Genomic DNA, 23,460 nt, shown 5'->3' on the forward strand with positions numbered 1-23,460 from the left:
GAAACTTGCAAGAAACTAATCCGTTTCGATTTAATCAGATCACCAGTTAAACACAGAAACGATTTCGGTTGAATAAATCTATTTCGATCAGCTATCGAAAAAGACGAATTTCATTCAAGTTTAGGTCTCAATCTTGACCAGTTTAAGTAAAATTAAAAAATTGTCTGATCGATATTTTTCGGTAGAACATTGTCCAATGTTCGCACTTCATTCGCTTTTTACGCAGTTATTGAACACAATTTTTCATTTAACTAATTTTTTCGTGTAACTTTTAATGAACAGCATGAAAAAAGCACTTCGAGAAATAAAATTTTCTGATGCAGTAAAATAGATAGTTTGAATATTGATGTAAAGAGATTTGCTCAAATTAACCTAAACCATTTGAGCCGACTATCCATTTATCTTGAGACATTCGCTGTTTCTTTCGTTCAAACCATAATCGGAATCGAGATACTTCAGGCATTTCTATTGAAACAACAGTTGCTATTGAATTGGATCGATTTGGTGCTATTCCCCATGGCTGAGGAGTTGCTGAAGCAAAAAGTATAAAGTAAAACCATCCAAGTATCATGATACACCCAGTTATAATGAATATCATGTTCCACTGAAAAGCATCATTTACCTGAAAAAGAGATGTAAATATATTTGTAATCATGAATTCACAACTAAAATATTTTCTCACTTTTACCTTAGAACTCAATATAGATTGAACTAGAATCGGTACCGTGATTCCACTTGCAGCTGATGCCGTATTTGTCATTCCAAATACTGTTCCAGATAAATCAGGGGACATTTCTGAAATCAATGGTATATCGCCGCCAGTCCTTAACCCCAAAGCCAAAATTGAAAAGGTTAAAATTATCAAGATAGACGTTTTATCATGACCAAGAAATGTTATTGTTATGAAACAAACTGCTGGTATCAATAAAGCTGTTTGAGGAAAGATTCACGATTAGTCGAAAAGACGGTGATACTGAATTGATTCAGTTTTAAGGTTTATATCAATATGTGATGGATGGAATCGATTGGTGTTGATTTGTTTGGTTTTTTTACTTACTGCAAGTTTCAAAAATTCTTCGAGTCATCGAGACATGGACAATTTTCTTAATTATTATCCAATCTGCTAATGGACCTGAAACGATCATAGAGACACAAACGGCTATAAGAAGGTAAAAAATTATCCACTGATTAGTTTGATTTGTAAAAGACCAAATAAACATGAGGTAAGCTGGTAAACTGGTTGTAATTAAAATGTAACCAAAACTCCAGGCTCCTTGAGCAATCGTTATTGACCATAATTTTTTGCTGGTCCATAATTTATACCATTCAACTTTCACTATCTGTAAATTAATCACTCAATCAACTACTGATATTTAATTTGTCTATCTGTTAATAGTTACCCTTCGACGTTGGTTGGAACAGGATTCTTTTTGGATGAGTCGTAATTCATATTCTGAAATCCACCGATGACTTGCTGGATCAGGTGTTACCAGAAACCACCAGAAAAAGGTGAAAACACAATTTAATCCACCAATAGTGTACCAAATACTCGGCCAATCTCGCGATTGTGATAAATGGTTGATTGGATGACAAAGATAGGCGGATAGAGGAATTGTAATCAATTGACCAAAGCTTGAACCAGCAAAGATGAAACTTAAAACTAAACCAAGCTCCGATTTAGGAAACCAGCGAGTGATGAGAACATAAATTCCAGTCAATATCGGCCCATGAGATACTCCTTGGATAAATCGGATTATAAAGATGACAGCAACTCCACCATGAATGGATACTGGTGTTAATAAAGTGCAGCAAGTTGATATCAAATGAGCAGCAATTGTTAGATAAGCCACATTGAAACGTTCACAAGATCGACCAGCGATTATATTTACTGCTAAATAACCATAATAATATGCAGTCACAATTGCGAATCGCTGACTTTCACTCCAATAATAGTAATAATATTCCAAAGGATCTTTTGGCTCAAGTTGAGTCCAACCATGATTTAAAAGAAACGATTTATTCAGCTGATCGTGATGAAATTAAAAGATATAACTTACATGTTGTTTAGAGGATGTTGTATTTGGATCTCGATAGATTGGATCTAAAATCAAACTGAGATTGGCAATTGAAGCAGCTGCAAATATGGTTGAACAAACGGATAAAAAAGCGACAATTAAACGAACTGGAATCAATGGTTTCTCATTCATTTTGGCCATCATCTCTGACCATCGATTATCACTTGATGGATTAACCATGATTAATCTAAATACAGAAACTTGGATGGATTAACAATGGACTACTGAAACTGTGCGTTTTCAAACGTTTGGAATAATTTTTCTAGCTTTCCACCAACTATTGATTTGGCGATTTCATTGTCACCCAATGTTTTGGAATTGAAATTTTAACTTGGCTCTACTTCATATTTCCACCCAGTTGTGGATCAATTAATAGTTGGTTTGTTGCATCACTAACTACATTTTATATGATTCAGCAAAAAATGATCAAACTGTTGATCAACTTCAATTCTAGTAAAATTAAACTTGTGCATTTGAGCATGTTGTTTTGATAGTCATTTATTAGACTAAAGTCATGGAATAAATTACTCTGAAACTTGCAAGAAACTAATCCGTTTCGATTTAATCAGATCACCAGTTAAACACAGAAACGATTTCGGTTGAATAAATCTATTTCGATCAGCTATCGAAAAAGACGAATTTCATTCAAGTTTAGGTCTCAATCTTGACCAGTTTAAGTAAAATTAAAAAATTGTCTGATCGATATTTTTCGGTAGAACATTGTCCAATGTTCGCACTTCATTCGCTTTTTATGCAGTTATTGAACACAATTTTTCATTTAACTAATTTTTTCGTGTAACTTTTAATGAACAGCATGAAAAAAGCACTTCGAGAAATAAAATTTTCTGATGCAGTAAAATAGATAGTTTGAATATTGATGTAAAGAGATTTGCTCAAATTAACCTAAACCATTTGAGCCGACTATCCATTTATCTTGAAACATTTGCATTTCATGGTCAAATGGTTTAAACGTTCAAAAGTAAAAGGGATTAGATGAAAAGTTCAATGCTAAAAAGCTCACGAGTTGAAGAATTGAGTTGTTTACGTCAATATTCAAGAGAAAAGATTCCAATTTTGTCTAATAAATGAGCTTGAATTTTGCAAATAATCAAGTACAATGACTTTTAACTGCATAAATCTAACCCAAACCATAGTTATAGTTTATTATAGCTACACTTTATAGCTAGAATTTGATTCATCACTCCAGCTGTTGATTTTTGATAGCCTACACCGTTCAGTTTATCTTCAAAAGCATAAACCTGAGGAGTTTCTTTGTTATAATAGTTTGATTCGTGAGATATTGCACCAAACGTGGAGTGAATACTCTTGGACAATCGAGCCTTTTATTGATTAGTTGCTAATAGTAATTAATAGTTAAGCCTTTGTTAAGCAAATTGTTATATTAATCGAAGTGAAATGCTTGGTTACTTTAATGAAACTAAATAAGATGCTAGGTAGAACTGGGTTAGATTTATAAGAGAAGTCTTTCTTTAGCATTCAACAATCGAATACTTTGTTGACTGATGTTCATGGTGACTCGGGTGGTTTCTTTAGGAACAAGACGAATGTACATGACACGGATCATTTCATCGACCCGAGGGGGTTGAGATGAATTGTTGGTGTTCATGAGCAAGCACGCAAAGAAATGAACTCGGGCAGGTCAAAAAAAACTATTTCAGGCATTACCGCGGGCATCAGCTTGCTCCATAATTTTTTGATAAATTGCAAATAAATAAAAATGCAAAATGTGCAAAGTAGGAACAAACAGATAAACAGACTTAAATAAAACCTTGGAAGTTAGTTAGTCTTTACTCTTCGATACAACAATTGCGAATGGGCTAAAATGCGCAAAGCTAGGTTTGATTTATAATTCTCATCTAACAATCATATGGCCGAGGGTCAAAGGTACATCATTGACGATTCTCTCATTCAACTATTAGTAATAATAGTAATAAGTAATAAGTCAACTAACATTCAAATAAGTCTAATGATCCTAGAACCATTAGAAACATTATGTTTACGCTCAAAAAATTAGGTGACTTCTACGAACTTTGTCGTTTTTCGACATCTTTCTTATCCTTTCTACATACTATCTGAGTAACTCTCAATAATTCGAGTTTTTAATCAAAAAAGTTATCTTTTCAATAATTGCTCATTTTCTTAATGGCGTTAAAGAGATAAACTAATGGATGTTTCCTTCTTTCATTTTTTTCCTGCAAAGTTACTCGAAATAATTTGATTTTATTTGAATATCAAATCAATTTGACTTCGATTATAATGTTATACGAAATATTTCACCTTGAAGCAAATGAAATTCTGTAACATCAGGGAATTTGTATCAATTTTTATTAGCCAATCGAGTGAGGGAAACAATTAACTGTATCAATCAACTAGATTGAGCCTTAAGTGGATTCATCAAATTAATACAATAATGCATAATAAACGCATTTCCATACCCTTAATGGATACCAACTTCCTAATGAAAGCTTTCAAATCCAAACCAAGAAAATAAATTGAGACCCAAATAAAAAAATTGAGACTAAAACGAAACTTTCATCTGAAAAGTTCAATTCAAAGTTAAATGTTTCAAATGTTTTTGAAAATTGAGCTTAAACTGTTGAAAAACATTGCAATTTGTGCAAGCGCAATTAGTAAAGTTTCAGCTAAAAATAATCTCATTGATTTTTTGATCTTTTGGTCCTTTTTTATTTTTAGTTTAACCCTTTTGCTTTTAAAAATTTCAATAGATTTCTGCGGTTTTATCCAACTTTTTCCGGATTAAAAGACTTTATTTTCTGTTGGGGTAACAATGAAAAGTCTTGATGATAAGCTGATTATATTCAGTCATTCATCAGATCGTTTTAATCATCAACAGACTAACGAAAAGCTTTAATAGAATTTCTTGTTTTTACTTTTTTGTGCTTCGAGAAACTTTTCAATGGATCAAGTGAACAAAACTTCACCAAATTGAATTGGATTTTTCCTTCTGATTAAATGGATTTGATACAGTTTAATCAAATATTTATAGACTTGATTATAATTTGCTTTTCACTCGTTATTATTGTTGTCTCAGTTTACTCTTTCTATTTGCTTTAATCAATTCAATTGAATACTTGTTTCATCATTTTCAGGTTATAACATTACAGTTGAAATGATACGTTTAGATTCATTGAAACTTATTCTTTCCATTCCCTGTTTCAGCTAATTTTCAAATTGATTGAAAATGCAGAGTAAATTGATTTTTATAAATAATTTCTCATTAATTTTCCTTTTCAGGGTAAAAACCATTTTTCCAACCAATTGATCAGAATACTTGATGAGTAGGCAATTCTGTAAACATTGTAATTCAACAGTTGAGATTTATGAATGTCGACTTTAATCTCGATAAATCAACTTGATCGTGAATTCACTTGGAGTTCAGTTTCCTCCAGATTTTGGTTTTAATTTTCCAATGTTGTGGGAATGAAATCAAATGTTGCAATTGGACACAAATATCGATTCTTGAAGCAGTCGTAAAAGCTTGTGAAAGTGAATAGTGAATTAGATTCTTTAATAAAAACTCGGAATATTTTCAAGTTAAATTTTCACGACAAATATCAATCAATTGGTTTGTTTAAAGCAAAAAATATCCATCGAATTTATCTCAGCATTTTAAAACTGAAGTTTCCAAGGAAAATCTTTGGACATTTTGATGAACCATTATAGACTTACATTAAACGATTTTTTGAAATTTTAAGGTTGAAGGTGAAGAAATTCAAATCGATAGAAAACACGATTTTTTTATCAGCTTGACTTTTCTCCAATGATTAACTGAAAGAATAAGCTCTGAATTATATTTTGTCCTCGAGCATCGAAGAAAATTTTGCCTCTTTTTGAGGTTTGTTGAGCCGAAAGAAAATATCGAAATTTCAAAAGAAAATTGAAAAATTCGAATTTTTGTTTTCGGTTCATTCAAGGTCATTCGAATTGACTTCTGTTCGAGGCTTTGGCTTATCAAAAAGCAAATGTTATCGCTGAATTTAACAGGTTGATCTGACACACGCTTGATTGAAGTTTATTCACACTCAATCAAGTCCTAAATTGTCTCATTCAATCCAATGTTTTCATTTATAAAGACAATTTTACTTCAAGATTTAAAGCATCGATTAACATTTATCATTAATGTTGAGCTATTTTTATCGTAAACTTGATCATTACCAATATTATGAGATAATCATCAATGTTCATTTTGTTTTTATTGTTATTACTTTTACCAGTCAAGAGCATTTTGATTAATGGATTGAATTGCATTTTTGATTCTTCACTTTCATCCTTTAACATATTGAATAACCTAAAAAAAGGAGTTTGGGTTGAGCAAAGTTTTTTTGTCGTTTACCTCTTTTTTCATATTCACATTTTTATTTATTGAAATGAAGAAACAAAAGACACACTTTTTCACATTTACCTTTTCCACAATTAATTTAATGATTCAAAGATTAATTAATAATTCAAATGCATTCTAATTTGGTTAACGTAATGTTTGTTGTTTGGTTGGTTACGCTAAATAAAAACAAAAGGCTGCTTTGACCATTTTTATTTTACCCGCCAATCAATACTCTATGAATATTGTATTAGTTGCCCATAAGAGGGGGTAACAACAGCTTGTAACAATCAACAAGGCAACAATAATGTTAGAGTATTTTTGGTCTTGAATTGGTTTAATTACAATTTGATTCTTATTTTTCATCTGTTAAATACTGTTGTTGATATTTTTGCCTTTACCTGTATCAGAGTTGTCATCCTTTACTCTGTCTTTATTTGTCATCACTTGTCTCTTCACAAACTCTCATCTGATCAGAGATCACATTTTGCTGATGTAAGGCTTCATTGGAGAAACTAAATAACATTTTAAATCATTTTATAATCTGCTATTTTGTTAACCATTATCTTCACCATCATTACCACCATCAAGTTTGTCAACATTAACAGCTAAATCATCGTTTTTCCCTGGATATTCACATATTCATCACTTTGATGGAACAGGCAACTTGCGATTCTTTTTGTGCATATAATTAAGCTTCTATTTACTTTATACATTTCTTTTTAATAGCTGTTAAATTGTCATTCCATCATATTGATTTATTGCTGGTTAAGCTGCTATTAGACAGTCATGGTGGTAGACTTTTTTTGGGTATGTTACATGTTTCATTTTGTATTTATTTTACAATTCTCTAAAAGATTGTTTAAAGTTGACTTGTAATTTTAATCACTGCTTAATAGGCATCTATATTTGTCTAGACTTTGATTTCGGATCAATTTAGATCTCACATTTCCATCTTTACACGAGCTGATTCAACTGGAAACAAAATCTGAGTCTTTTCATATTGAAATTTGAAGCATGGATGGTTTCCCTCGTTTTTTTCTTCTGCTCTGCACACATGATCTCTACAAACATAGAGTTATTAAACTGTGTATATTAAAAGGTAAAGTAGCTCTAATTAATTGAGACTTAATCCCTTTGCATGTTTTTCATTAATTGCTTTTAATCACTCTGATGAAAGCTTATCTGTTCAATAGAAAATCTAATTTTAATCACTCATGTTTTCATATTTTTCTATTCCCTTAGAGTCAATCTTTTAAAATTGTTATGGTTTGCTCTTTTATTGGACACCTACTGGTTGAATGATTATACTAATTAATTAATTCTTATACAATATCTCTCGATGGTGTAGTGCTAATTTTTAATTGGTTTGACATTAATTAACATTTGTCCGAGCTGTGAGATCTCTTTGTTGCTCCGTTAATCCATGTGTAACAGCAGTCTGTCAGCAATTAGCATTGTCTTTACCGTTTTGTTCAGTTTTACTTGTTGAGGTGAGTTGACTCTTGTGATTCATTTCCTACGCTTTTCCTAGGTTTAACCTGTTAATTAATCCTGCTTTTAATTTCACTTTCAGTTTTATCCGGGTTCCATCAATTGTTTTCAAACTCTGTTTTCTTGGTTGGAACAAAAGGCATGGAAGAAGAAACAATAAACTCATCTCTCCTCGGAACTAAAGGCTACTGGGAAAATTTGTACCAGGGAGAACTGGATAACTATCTTGATCATCAGGATCCTGGTGAAATCTGGTTCGGTAAAGGATTGGTTACTAAAATGGTTAAATGGGTGAAACGTAAATTGCCGGATTGTGTTAAATGTAAAATAATAGATCTTGGTTGTGGTAATGGTCATTTACTGTATTCGTTGTATCAAGAGGGTTACACTGATTTAACTGGATTAGATTATGCTGAGAAATCAATTAAACTGGTCGATCAGATGGCAAAAGATTTGTGTATAGATGGCTTAATGACTTTGGCTGGTAATGTGCTTACATTGTATAAAAATAATTTAATCCCTGTTGAGATCAAATTTAATCTCATCATTGACTAGGGAACTTTTGATGCAATCTGTCTTAATCCTGATCTAGATTTAAAGCAGGTTACAAGTGGTTACCTTGCAACTTTAAATTATATCCTTTCAGATGATGGATTTTTCATGATTGCCTCATGCAATTGGACCAAAGAAGAGTTGATTAACATGTTCACTAGACCATCATCATCATCCCCATTTCTGTCTCTTTTTGATGCAATCGAGACACCACAATTTAGTTTTGGTCGGCGCAAAGGAAATAATGTTACCTGTTTAATATTTCAGAGATTAAGTAAATAGTGATCAAATTTTGATCAGCTAGATGAATGAATAAAAACTAATCAAAATCAAAACTGTAATTGCATAACTGCTAGTCCCAGGATAATTTCATTTACCGCGCTCAAAAAAATTATCCTGTTTTAAAATAAACACATAAATAATGTATTCTTTTATCGAATCAATATATTATTCTGGTAATTTTTTGTAAAATGTGAATGAACGAAAGATGAATTTGCCTTTGAAGAAAATTCTGTTGATTGCCTGAGATTTTGTTGTATCTTTCATTGAAATAGTGATTAGTTATTCATTAATTGAAAGATAAATAGGATCAAGCTTAGCAAATTTTTGTAGTGATAGTGAAAATTGCAATAAGGCAAGACGATCATGTATCTGATCTCGTCATCTATCTATGTATCATCATTTTTTCATTATTCTAATCTTTTAAACCGGATCCATAAATTATGTCAAGTTTGAAAATAAGAAAAATATGTAAATTAATTACGAAGTTCTTTATTATTTAAAATTCATAGACAAATGCCATAACGTTTCAGCTTATGTTAAAATAGAATTTCGATTTATGAAAGCTTCGATTTAAGTTTATATCCAATCGCCTTTGCAAATTCTGTAAATAAAATAGTTATTCAAAATAAATGTTAGAGATTATTCAAAGCTAAACATGAATTTGAGAGAAATTTTATTTCAATGTAAAATAAATAAAAACTTACCTTCATAGCTTATTCGTCCATCACAATCTATATCGATAGCTTGTAATATTTGATTAGCTTCTGTATCGGTAAATTTTTCACCTAGTTTATCCATTGCATCACGAAATTCTTCAGTAGAGATGAAACCGTCACAGTCTTTATCAAAAATGCGAAAAGCTTCACTTATTTCTTTTTCCAATACTGTATCCTTCATTTTGGCACTCATCATTGTCAGAAAACTATTGAAATCGATAAATTTGTCATTATGAACATCAAATTCGTTGATGATGTCCTCGATTTCGCTATCTGTTGGGTTTAATCCAAAAGTCTTCATTACGGCTCCTAATTCCATTGATGTAATTTTACCATCACAATCTTTATCAAACAATTTGAAAGCTTCCCAAATATCAGCGATTTGTTGTTTAGATAGTCGGTCAACCATCTTCAATTATAGCAAAACTTTAATGGATAGAATGAAACTGAACTGATAAGAACTTACTCAAAACTAAAAATTTACAAATTGTATAAAACGAATATTTGGTTAGCTGGTTGCAAGTTCATATTGCATAAGTTGTCTTCTTTTATTCCAAAAGCACATTCCAAAAGTACGCATTCTATAAAAATATAAGTGCGGATTTACAAATATGGTTTGCTTTCCGATATCCTTCTTTAAATGAATTCCAGACACAAATAAAAGTAAATAAATACTCGTGAATATTGGTTTAATTGTTTATTTGTTACTTTTTAGTGCCTTTTGAAAGAAAATGAAGTTATGCAATTTGTTGCAATGTTAAATAATTCATCAAATTGTTGATTGCATCACAAAGCTCTATTAATTTGCTGGAAATCGGAAGTAATCAAAATTGTCAATAGCCACTAGTGTCTCTATACTATGATTTAAATGCATTCGTAAATATAAACAATTCCTTTTAATATTTATGCTTGCAACGCAAAATTTTATAAAATGGTCAAAATGCATACTTCATGCAATTCTATATTGACATGTAGTATAGCGCTGCAATCATCAACTATTCAGAGACAGGCTATGCAGTGTTTATCAAAATTGATAATAAATCTGATCAAGATAATAAATTCGCACAAAAGGATGACTAAATAAGTATGAAGTAACAAGCAGTAGAGAGAAGACTATATTAAAGGGAAATGAATAGTATAAAAGCTCTTCCATAAAAGAAACACCGTTAATTTACTGTTTATTTGAATAATATTTCTCATTACATTACATTCCCGTTTCCTCTAATGTCCTTCATTTTCTTTCCTCTGATGCATCTCAAAACCCATATTTTTATTCTCGTTCTGGCCTTTATGGTCCGCTCAATCATGCTTTCTACTGGTTTTGATGCAATTAAAATTGTATCAACTGTGTAGGTTGTACAAATTTTGCAAATTGTAACGATAGTACGAACTGAACAAACTGTAGAAATCGTGACAGATGCAGAGACCGTCAAAGATGAGCCAATTGTACAGGCTGTGCGGATACTGTAGACAATAAAAATGGTAGAAACTGTTCTGAAAATGCAAACTGTCGAGATTGTATGAATTTTCAAGATCTAGAAACTGTGAAAGCTGTGCCAACTGTCTGAGATGTTCAGATTGTAGAGACTGTACACGATGTACAGATAGTCAAAGATGTGCCGATCGCACAGGTTGTACAAATTGTCAATGTTGAATTTCGATACCGATACAAACTGTTTGGACCCTAAAAAGGTTTGTAATTTAAAAGCAGTTCCTGGTGTGACCAGAAAAATGAAAACTTTCTTATCTGCTTTCTTCTCATCTTTCAGATATGGAATTGACGATTAAACAAATGTTTAATGATGACGTATTGTCCAATGATATGTTCATCAATGTTTTTTAGTCCTTTAGAAATGACAACTTTTCTTATGTGCTTTTCTCTCATCTTCCAGATATGGGATTGCCAATTCAACAAATGTGCAAGGCGAGGAAGTTGAAAAGCTTTACCTATTGGCCGATGTTATGCTAATCAATGTCTCCTAGTCTTTCGACCCTTCCGATGGACATTGTATGCTCCATATTTCCATCTACAAATGATATTTAATGCTAATTATAATCAAAACCTTCAAACTATTCTTATCTCGCCAATGAGAGAGCGAAAAAATTAAAAACGATTCATTAGTAACTGCTCAGCTGGGAAAGGAGGCTGTTTTGCCTCGTTTTGTGATTTACCTGATTTTGTGATTCCATCAATGATCCAATGACACCTTTTGAAGAGTCATTGCTGCTGCATTAGCATTTGCCGATATACGTAGAGCTAATTCATTTTGTGTAGAGTTGCTGCATGTTTACAAAAATTTCAGTCACTTTTAACTAATGATTCAGATCAATTGAAGTGTGGTAAATTACCTTCCAATCCTTTGAGTCCAGACAATGAGCAGAAAAGCCATTGAAATCGGTGAATTTAATGGTCAAAACAACTAAAATGCAAACTCTCAATGAAATCTTAGCCTTTTGAGCCTTAATTCAAATCAAATTCAAAGTATATCTATTTACTTCATTTTGTGATTCCATCAATGATCCAATGACTTCTTTTGAGGAGTAAGTGCTGCTGCATCAGCATTTGCTGATATACGCAGAGCTAATTCATTTTGCGTAGAGTTGATACATGTTCACAAAAATTTGAGTGACTTTCAACTAATGATTCAGATTAATTGAAGTGTGATAATTTACCTTTCAGTCCTTTGAGTCCAGACAAAGAGCAGAAAAGTCATTGAAATCGGTGAATTTACTAGTCAAAACAACTTGAATGCAAACTGCAAACTCTCAATGAAATCTTAACCTTAATTCTAATAAACTAATATAATTAATTTGCTTCTTGGAGTAATCACTTATGTTGCTTCGAAATCATTGCAAGTCTAGTTAAACACCAAGATAAATTGTCACTAGTCACCAAAGGAGTCAAAGGTGGATCTTGCGAAGCTAATGTTATTGTAAAACCAGGCGAATATCGAGAGATAATCGTAGATCTCAAATTGATTGCTGGTGTTAGTTAGTATGGCCATCTATTGAAAAAGACGTCGATAAGGGTGATGGATATGAGAATGTTAATTTCTCTGTCTCTGAAGAAATTGTAGTAATTGTAACGATTGCAGAGATTGCCAAAGATGTGCCAATTGTAATTGAATAACAGATAGTAAAGGATTTGCCGATCGTACAGATTGTACTCACTGTCAATGTTGAATCTGGTATCGATACAAATTGTTGGACCACAAAGAGATTTGTAATTTAAAATCGACAGAAAGTTACTGGTGCGAATGATAACTCTTCTTCTTATTTTCCAGATATGGAATTGCCTGTCCAACAAATCTTCAAGACGAGCAAGTTTAAAGGCTTGACGTATTGACTGATGATATGTAAAAATATTATTTAATGTTAATTATAATCAAATTCTTATCCCGCTAATAGCAAAACGAACAAATAAAACGATTCCTTAACCGACTGTGATTTTTGCTGTTATTATTTTTTGTTCAATATCCTCTCATTCTACAAAATTTATTGGGCGAGAGATTTTCATAGATCTTGAATTTATTGCTGATGTCAATAAGATACACTGACTTATCCACCCGCGTACAGAGTAACATCGCGATATCATGTATTGCGCTGCAAATCTATTTCAAAACTTATGATTTGATAAGAAAAGTCAAGTCTAAACAACAAAAAACATTTCCATAAACATGTTGAAAGAAAAGTTTTATTCTGAATTCATTGCTAAGTTTTATTTTTTAAAATATTATTTCACAACCGATCTAAACGTATGGCGTCGAATATGTATCTGAAGTGTATCGATTTAAGGGAATGAAACCATTGTGATAGAGGAAGTTTAAGGCGTAATTAAAGCTCGCCAATCTATGAACATGGAAGAAGAAACAATAAACTCATCTCTCCTCGGAACTAAAGGCTACTGGGAAAATTTGTACCAGGGATAACTGGATAACTATCTTGATCATCAGGATCCTGGTGAAATCTGGTTCGGTAAAGGATTGGTTACTAAAATGGTTAAATGGGTGAAACGTAAATTGCCGGATTGTGTTAAATGTAAAATAATAGACCTTGGTTGTGTTAATGGTCATTTACTGTATTCGTTGTATCAAGAGGGTTACACTGATTTAACTGGATTAGATTATGCTGACAAATCAATTAAACTGGTCGATCAGATGGCAAAAGATTTGTGTATAGATGGCTTTATGACTTTGGCACCACAATTTAGTTTTAGTGGGCGCAATGGAAATAATGTTACCTGTTTAATATTTCAAAGATTAAGTAAATAGTGATCAAATTTTGATCAGCTAGATGAATGAATGAAAACTAATCAAAATCAAAACTGTAATTGCATAACTGCTAGTCTCAGGATAATTTCATTTACCGCACTCAAAAAAATTGTCCTGTTTTAAAATAAACACATAAATAATGTATACTTATATCGAATCAATATCTTATTCTTATGATTGCCTGAGATTTTGTATCTTTTATTGAAATACTGATATGTTATTCATTAATTAGAAGATAATTATGATCGAGGTTCGCATATTCTTATAATGACAGGAAAATTGCAAGCAAGCAAAACGATTATGTATCCGATCTTTTCATCTATCATTAAGCTTCGATTTATTATTTAAAATTCATAGACAAATGCCATAACGTTTCAGCCTATGTTGAAATAGAATTTAGATTTATGAAAGCTTCGATTTAAGTTTATATCCAATCGCCTTTGCAAATTCTGTAAATAAAATAGTTATTCAAAATAAATGTTAGAGATTATTCAAAGCTAAACATGAATTTGAGAGAAATTTTATATCAATGTAAAATTCAATTCAAACTTACCTTCATAGCTTATTCGTCCATCACAATCTATATCGATAGCTTGTAATATTTGATTTGCTTCTTTATCGGTAAATTTCTCACCTAGTTTATCCAATGCATCATGAAATTCTTCAATAGAAATAAATCCGTCACAGTCTTTATCAAAAAGTCGAAAAGCTTCACTTTCTCCAAGACGGCATCATTTGCAGAAAACTGTTGAAATCGATGAGTTCGTCGTTATCAACAGCAAATGCGTTGATGATGTCAGCAAGTTCGCTATCCGTTGGATTTAATCCAAAAGTTTTCATTACAGCTCCTAATTCCACTGATGTAATTGTACCATCACAATCCTTATCAAATAACTTAAAATCTTCCCAAATATCAGCGATTTGTTGTTTAGATAACGAGAATTCCATTTTAAGTTATAGAAAAACTTTTAAATTGATAGAATAACACCTAAACTAAATGAAACTAATAAGAACTTGATTTAAACTAGAATTTGAGAATTGCATTAAACAAATATTTGTTTAGTTCGTGGAAAAGTTTGCACTGAATAGGTTACATTTCATAAAATAATCTATAACAATAATCATTCAAATCATTTCGCATGTACGCGTTTAAGGAGTACGGATTCACAAATATGATTTGGTTTCCGATGTCCTGCACTAAATGTGTTCCTGACACCAATGCAAATAAATAAATCTTGTGATAATTTGTACAATTGTTTGATTTGTTCGTTTATGTAGAAAAATGAAATTATTCAATTTTTTGCTATGTTTAATAATTCATTTAATTAGTTATTACTAATTTCGATTTTCCTTTACTCGTTAGTTTTATCACAATTCGTGTGCTGATAGCTTATCTGTATCCATTTCAATGCAGTTTATATAACTCGATTCCATCTTTAAATTTGGTCTCTGATTCGCAAGAATCGATACTATAGAATGGCTTCTACCAAATTGCAAGATACGTTACAAAACTAAACTAACTTTGCCAATAAAACCAAGTAATCATTAAATTTCCAACTATTATATTGAATTGAATTCATTTGCAAATGTCTTTAATTTTACGTTAGTAACTGGCTATCATTTTATATTATGTCATTTTGTTCGATATCCTCAATGTATACCAATATCATCTCATTTGAACAATTCTAAAAGCTGCACAAACTACAAAAATGTTCAAACTGTACAAGTTGCACAAAAATGTACAGATTGTCAAAGCTGTGATAGTTGTACAAATGTCAAAAATTCTTCAAATTGTAAGAGTCGTACAGACTGTACAGATGGACAATGTTGAATTTCGGTATCGATACATATTATGGGTTCGGTTGGGCTTGGATGGCCTGGGGGCTCAATTAACGCCTTTGTTATTGTTTTGTGTCCGATACCATTTCCATTTATCGTTTGGTAATCAACCATCCCTTCCGAAAAACAGTTTTTTTAGATTTTTCTTTGATTTTTTGAACTATTGATTTTGCTATTTCTACAAATGATATTTAATGCTAATAATAACCAAAACCCTTCAATATATTCTTATCTCGCCAATGATAGAGCGAAAAAACAAAACGATTGATTAGTAACTGGCTGTTACTTCATCTCATGTTATTTATTTCAATATCCTCAATATCTACCACACTCATCATCTCATTTTGGGCAAAATTTGGTCTTTCTGGAAAAATTAATCAAAAAGGCTCAGCTGGGAAAGGAGGCTGTTTTGCCTCGTTTCTATTTACTTCATTTTGTGATTCCATCAATGATCCAATGACTTCTTTTGAGGAGTAAGTGCTGCTGCATCAGCATTTGCTGATATACGCAGAGCTAATTCATTTTGCGTAGAGTTGATACATGTTCACAAAAATTTGAGTGACTTTCAACTAATGATTCAGATTAATTGAAGTGTGATAATTTACCTTTCAGTCCTTTGAGTCCAGACAAAGAGCAGAAAAGTCATTGAAATCGGTGAATTTACTAGTCAAAACAACTTGAATGCAAACTGCAAACTCTCAATGAAATCTTAACCTTAATTCTAATAAACTAATATAATTAATTTGCTTCTTGGAGTAATCACTTATGTTGCTTCGAAATCATTGCAAGTCTAGTTAAACACCAAGATAAATTGTCACTAGTCACCAAAGGAGTCAAAGGTGGATCTTGCGAAGCTAATGTTATTGTAAAACCAGGCGAATATCGAGAGATAATCGTAGATCTCAAATTGATTGCTGGTGTTAGTTAGCTAAACACTGGATTTTATCTTTTAATAATTGCTAACAAAACTTTCCTAATGTTGCTAATGTCGGAAATTGTCAGCTCCATTGTTCTGGATATTATTTAGTATACGAGATAAACAGATTGGCATTGTGAATGAGTCTAGTAAAACGATTGTATTGTATAAGGTCATGTGTACTGATTTGAGTGATTGACACCATTGTGATAAAGTGAATTTAAGGTGACATTGGATCTGGAAAATCTGGTGAAATGATCTATTTTCATCTGCCACTCCTCAAAACTGGGCAATTTTTCGATAATCCAGGCTTTTAGCAGATGATTTATTATCTAACTGTTATTCAAACAAAGAATTGATTATTAAATTGTTTTAAATCAACCAATGGTCATCCATTGAAAAAATCATCGATAAGGGTCAAGGACGTGAGAATTTTAATTTCTCTGATAATAACTTGATTGCTGAATCATGGTTCCGATAGTGAATCTATCAAAACTATTTCGAATTAGCCAAAACAGAGGAAATTAAAGTAATAAACAGACGAGGAGGGAGAAGAATGACGATATTATTAGGTGATGAATAGTATAAAAGCTATTCCTTAACAGCAAAACTTAACGAGTTTAATTTAATTAATTATTTAGTCATAGTTTGTTTGACAAATATTTCTCATAACATTACATTTCAATTTTCCCTTAAAATGTATCTCAAAACGCATATTTTTATTCTGATATCGGTCTTTATGGTCAGTCTAATCACACCTTTTACTGGTTCTACTGATTCTGACGGTAATCAAAATTGTGTGAATTGTGTAAACTGTACAAATTGACAGAACTGCGTTAACTGTACAAACTGTCATGGTTGCCAAAATTGCAAAGATTGCACGGATTGTACAAATTGTAACGATTGCAGAGATTGCCAAAGATGTGCCAATAGTACAGATTGTTTAAGCTGCGGCGATGGCGCAGATTGCAAAAATTGTAGAAACTGTTCTAACTGTGCGAATTGTCGAGACTGTATCGATTGTTCAAATTGTGCCAATTGTAATCGAATTACAGATAGTAAAGGATGTGCCGATCGTACAGATTGTACTCAATGTCAATGTTGACCTCCGATATCGAGTTGTTGGACCCCGAAGAGATACGAAATTTTAAAGCAACAGAAAGTTCCTGGTGCGAATGACAACTCTTCTTCTTATTTGCCAGATATGGAATTGCCTGTCCAACAAATGTTTAAGGCGACGAAGTTTAAAGGCTTGACGTATTGACCAATGATATGTTCACCAATGTCTCCTAGTGTTTTGACCCTCTCGGTAGATTATTCAATACTGACTCAATATTTCCCACTTACCGTGGGCAATCAGCCATTCTTTTCAACAAACCAGTTTTTTAAATTAACATTGACTGTTATTGTTCAACTATTATATTTTCACCTTCCTAAAAATGATATTAATTTTAATTATAACCAAATATATTGTCACTCAATATATTTTTATCCCGCCAATATTACACGAAAAAATTGAACGATATTGCAACCGACTGTGATTTTTGTTGTGTTATTACATTTTGTTCAATATCATCTCATTCTTGTCAAAATTTATCGGGCAACCAGGCTGATATCAGATGATTTCCATAGATCTTGAAATTATTGCTGATATTAATAAAGAAAAAATTACGTAAAGTATCGAGAGCTGGGCCATTGTCAATAATTAAATAACCAACTTGTAGCTTGATTTCAGCTATATCATTTTATAAAAATCCATCGAATTGCCTGTTTTCATTATTTAATTAATAAGCTTCAAAGTTTGTGGTTCTACTTTTGTCCCACCCTTTAAGACCGACACTGAATTTATCCACTAGCTAACAGAGCAATTTATTTTCATATGCCACTCATCAAAAACTAGTCAATTTTTCGATAAATCATGCTTTTCGCAGATGAAACAAAATTTCATTGTTATTCAAACAACAATTTTATCGAGCAATTGTTTTCTATCAATCAATCTTCATCTATCTTATTTACCTGAAAAAAATATTCTAGCAAGTGAAGTAAACGAAAGTATGTTAATTTGCTTTTCTCTGATCATAACATGTTTGTTCAATATTTGATGGAGTTAAAGGGTATAAAAGCCATTCCATAACAGCAACACTTTACAAGTTTAATTTCAAGTTCAAGATAAATACATTTCTAATTATTTTATTGTATTTCTAGATGTATTTCTAATTACATTACATTTCCATTTCCTCTAAAATGTATCTCAAAACCCATATTTTTATTCTGATATCGGTTTTTATGGTTAGCCTAAGCATACCTTCTACTGGTTCTGCTGATTCTAATGGTAATGTAAACTGTGTAAATTGTACTGGTTGTACCAACTGTGTGAACTGCATCAATTGTACAAATTGTCATGGCTGTGAAAGTTGCTCCGACTCTACGCGTTGTCGCAATTCTAGAAACTGTGCAAGTTGTACGGATTGTTCAGATTGCAAGAACTGTGCCAGTTGTACAGCTTCTAAAAATTGTAACGATTCTAGAAGCTGCACAAACTGCACGAATTGCTCAAACTGTACTAATTGTATCAACAGCAGAAATTGTTCAGATTGTACGAACTGTACAAAATGTACAGATTGTCAAAGATGTACTAATTGTACAAATGTTAAAAATTCTGCAAATTGCACAAACCGCACAGGCTGTACAAATTGTAAATGTTGAATTCTGCTATCGATAAAAATTGTTGGACCTTAACAAAACTTGTGTTTGAAGAGCAGCGGAAAGTTCCTGTCGTAACGTGGGGGTAACGATTCTTCTTATGTCCCAGATATGGAATTCATGGTTCAACAAATGTCCAAGGAGAGGAAGTTAAAAAGCTTGATGCATTGGCCAATGATATGTTCATCAATGTCTCCTAGTCCTTTGACCCTCTCGGTGGATATTGGATGATCCAAATTTCCCATATACTGTAAGGTAATCAACCATTTTTCCGACTAACTGTTTTCTAGATTATTTCATAACCAAATCATCATTTGCTACTTTTAAAAATGATATTTTCTGTCGTTATAATCTGAGACCATGTATTTTCGCTCAATATATTCTTATCTGACTAATATCAGAACGAACAAATAAAAAACGATTCCTATTAATTTTACCTCAGTAACTGGCTATCATGTTATGTTATTTTGTTCGATATCTTATTATGCCACTTCACTAGTTTCAAGTTAATTTTTAGTAAGCGCCGTCAACTACATTACCATATACCGTATAGTAGATGGCGTTTATCAAACAAAAGATATCCGTAAAACTAGTGTATCGTCTCATTTAAATTAAATTCAAATATTATAAATTAAAAAGCTCAGCTTGGAAAGGAGACTTGGTTTGTCTTGTTTTTCTTAAAATTTACATGATTTTTTTGATTCCATCGATGATCCAATGATAGCGATGGAATCATACATTTACCGGAATGATACCTCTCGAGGATACTGTGGTACTTCATTAACAGTTGTCGACAAAATAATCCATTTTGTACAGAGTTTATATCTGTTTACGAAAATCAAAGCGATTAGAGAAATGACAACTTTTCTTGTTATCTCACAGTTTTCTTGTTGCCTGTTCAACAAATGTCCAAGGAGATAAAGTTAAAAAGCTTTATGTGTTCGTCAATGAAACCTAGTATTTTGATTATCTCGATGGTGTTGTCTCTCTTGATGTTTGGTGTCTATTGTGCCCACTTTTGCCATTTACCGTAAGGTAATCAATCCTCCCTTTCAACAAACCAGCTTCTTATATTAATATTTTGTTCAATATCCTCAGTAACAATATCATTTCATTATTGAGAACATTTATTGGACCAACAGTTCAACATCGGAAGATTTTCAAAGATCTTATATTTATTGCTGATGTCAATGAGTGGATCCATCCACAGATAACAGAGCATCATTGCAATATCATTTATTACCTTGAAAATCTATTTCAATCCTGATGATTCAATAAGAAAAGTCAAGTTTGTTTAAACAACAAAAGACACTTTCAAAGGATTAAGACTTGAAAAACAGCGTAATTTTTCTGCAGTAAACATGTAGGAAGTAAATTTAAACATGAATTATTATAATTGCTACGCTTCATTTTTCTAGCTAGTTTCACATCCGAGATAAACGCATTCCATCAAAAATGCATTCGAATACCGATTTAAACGATTTAAACCTTCATAATATAGTGAATTTAATCCGTAATTGAAGCTGGAAAATCTTATGAGATATGCCACTCATCAAAAACAGTCAATTTTTCGATATATCATGCTTTTCGCAGATGAAAAAAAATTTCATTGTCATTCAAACAACAACTTGATTATCAACTAGCCAACCGATGTTCATCTATTTACCTGCAAAAATCATCTAGCAAGTGAAGTAAACATCACTATGTTAATTTGCTTTTCTCTGATCATAACATGTTTAGTTCGATGTTAATTCTTGAATCAAGATTATGAAAAAAAGCTGACAAGGCTAACGAAATGATTATGAAGTAGTAAACAGAATGACAGGGAGAAGAGTGATGATATTTGATGGAGCTAAAGGGTATAAAAGCAATTCAATAACAGCAACACTTAACAAGTTGAATTTCAAGTTTGTTTGATAAATATTTCTAATTACATTAAATTTCGATTTTCCACTAAAATGCATCTCAAAACCCATATTTTGATTCTGGTGTCGGTCTTTATGGTCAGCCTAATCACACCTTCTACTGGTTCTGCTGATTCTAATGGAAATGTAAACTGTGTAAATTGTACAGGTTGTACAAACTGTGTGAACTGCATCAATTGTACAAATTGTCATGGATGTGAAAGTTGCTCCGACTCTACGCGTTGTCGCAATTCTAGAAACTGTGCAAGTTGTACGGATTGTTCAGATTGTAAAAATTGTACCAGTTGTACAGACTCTAAAAATTGTAACGATTCTAGAAGCTGCACAAACTGCAAAAATTGTTCAAACTGTGCGAGTTGTACAAACTGTGCAGATTGTCAAAGATGTACTAATTGTACAAATGTCAAAAATTCTGCAGATTGTATGGATCGGACAGGTTGTACAAATTGTAAATGCTAAATTTGGATATCGATAAAAATTGTTGGACCTTCAAAAGGCGCGTGTTTAAAGAGCAACGGAAAGTTCCTGTCGTTACGTCTTATGTTCCAGATATGGAATTCTTGGTTCAACAAATGTCCAAAGAGTGGAAGTTAAAAAGCTTGACGCATTGGCCAATGAAATGTTCATCAATGTCTCCTGTTCCTTCGATCTTCTCAGTGGATACTAGATGATCCATATTTACCATTTACTGTAAGGTAATCAACCATTTTTACAACCAACCAGTTTTCTAGATTATTTCAAAATCAAATCATCATTTGCTACTTTTAAAAAATGATAAGCAAAAACCTTGTATTTTCACTCAATATATTCTTATCTGAATAATATCAGAAAGAAAAAATAAAATAATTCTTATTTTACCTTAGTAACTGGCTATCGTTTTATGCTATGACATTTTGTTCAATATCCTCAATATATACCAATATCATCTCATTTGCACAATCTATTGGAGAAATCATCTGAAAAAGAAATGAACGTAAAAATGTTATTCTGCCTTTCTCTGATTAATTTGATTGTTCGATATTGATTGAGGAATATGATAGTAAATCTGATCAAGATTATATGAAATTCCCAGAAAAAATCTATCGAAATAAGTGCGACTTAACAGAATGAGAGGGAGAAGAGTGACAATATTTGATGGAGCTAAAGGGTATAAAAGCCATTCCATAACAGCAATACTTTACAAGTTTAATTTCAAATCTGTTTGATAAATATTTCTAATTACATTACATTTCCATTCCCCCTAAAATGTATCTTAAAACCCATTTCTTTCTTCTAGCATCGGTCTTTATGGTCAGCCTAGTAACACCTTCTACTGGATCTGGTGGCTCTCATGGTTCTCCTGATTCTGATGGTAATATAAACTGTGTAAATTGTAAGGGTTGTACAAACTGCACCAACTGTATCAATTGTATAAATTGTCATGGCTGTGAAGATTGCTCCGACTGTACGCGTTGTGTAAACTGTTCTGGTAACAGTTCAATTCTTACGGATTGTTCAAATTGTGTGAACTGTTCCAGTTGTACAAATTGTTCAGATTGTAAAAACTCTTCCAGTTGTACAGACTCTAAAAATTGCAACGATTCTAGCAGCCTCACAAACTGCACAAATTGTTCAAACTGTACAAGTTGTACAAAATGTACAGATTGTCAAAACTGTGATAGTTGTACAAATGTCCAAAATTCTGCTAATTGTAAGAGTCGTACAGGCTGTTCACATTGTCAATGTTGAATTCCGGTATCGATGCATATTGCTGTAACCTAAAAAGGTTTGTAATTTAAAAGCAGTTCCTGGTGTGACCAGAAAAATGAAAACTTTCTTATCTGCTTTCTTCTCATCTTTCAGATATGGAATTGACGATTAAACAAATGTCCAAGGAGAGCAAGTTGAAAAGATTGACGCATTGTCCAATGATATTTTCATTAATGTCTTTTAGTCCTTTGGCCCTCTCGATTGATATTGGATGCATCATATTTCTATTTGCCGTTTGGTAATCAACCATCCCTTTCGAAAAACAGTTTTTTGGGATTTTTCTTTGATTTTTTGAACCGTATCTTGATTTTGCTCTTTCTACAAATGATTTTAATGCTAATTGTAATCAAAACCCTTAAATATATTCTTATCTCGCCAATGATAGAGCGAAATAATAAAAATCGATTCATCAGTAACTGGCTGTCATTTTATGTTTCGTTATTTTGTTCAATATCCTTAATATATACCAATATCATCTCATTTCGGACAAAATTAGGTCTTTCATTCTTTCATCTTTCTTTCTTTCAGGTAGGAAGTGTGATGAATTACCTTTCAGTCCTTCAAGTCCAGACAATGAG

General features: G+C 32.1%; 2 protein-coding genes, 1 long non-coding RNA gene and 1 pseudogene across 3 annotated transcripts; 2 read left to right on the forward strand and 2 right to left on the reverse strand.

Moving 5' to 3' along the window:
- Window positions 1–1,382: 1,382 nt before the first annotated feature.
- Window positions 1,383–2,255, reverse strand: LOC107363562 (putative small intestine urate exporter). Its single transcript, XM_089267426.1, has 2 exons — window positions 2,058–2,255; window positions 1,383–2,024 (listed from the first exon to the last, which is right to left on the reverse strand). The coding sequence occupies exons 1-2, from the start codon at window positions 2,253–2,255 to the stop codon at window positions 1,383–1,385; spliced, it is 840 nt and encodes a 279-aa protein (XP_089123552.1).
- A 5,757-nt stretch (window positions 2,256–8,012) lies between these two features.
- On the forward strand, window positions 8,013–8,920 carry LOC107367605 (EEF1A lysine methyltransferase 2 pseudogene; annotated as a pseudogene).
- Window positions 8,921–9,050: 130 nt separating this feature from the next.
- LOC107367606 (calmodulin-alpha-like) lies at window positions 9,051–9,988 on the reverse strand. Its single transcript, XM_025161968.2, has 2 exons — window positions 9,468–9,988; window positions 9,051–9,364 (listed from the first exon to the last, which is right to left on the reverse strand). Exons 1-2 carry the CDS (start codon window positions 9,886–9,888, stop codon window positions 9,318–9,320), a joined length of 468 nt encoding a protein of 155 aa, XP_025017736.1. The 5' UTR covers window positions 9,889–9,988; the 3' UTR covers window positions 9,051–9,317.
- A 12,324-nt stretch (window positions 9,989–22,312) lies between these two features.
- LOC112539442 (uncharacterized) lies at window positions 22,313–23,298 on the forward strand. Its single transcript, XR_003083290.2, has 2 exons — window positions 22,313–22,898; window positions 22,976–23,298. It is a non-coding gene; the product is annotated as an uncharacterized LOC112539442 (long non-coding RNA).
- The last annotated feature ends 162 nt before the right edge of the window (window positions 23,299–23,460 follow it).

The sequence above is a fragment of the Tetranychus urticae genome, chromosome 2, assembly GCF_039701765.1.
Source record: "Tetranychus urticae isolate SD_2017Ah chromosome 2, NJAU_TeUrti_SD_1.0, whole genome shotgun sequence".
Taxonomy (NCBI): domain Eukaryota; kingdom Metazoa; phylum Arthropoda; class Arachnida; order Trombidiformes; family Tetranychidae; genus Tetranychus; species Tetranychus urticae.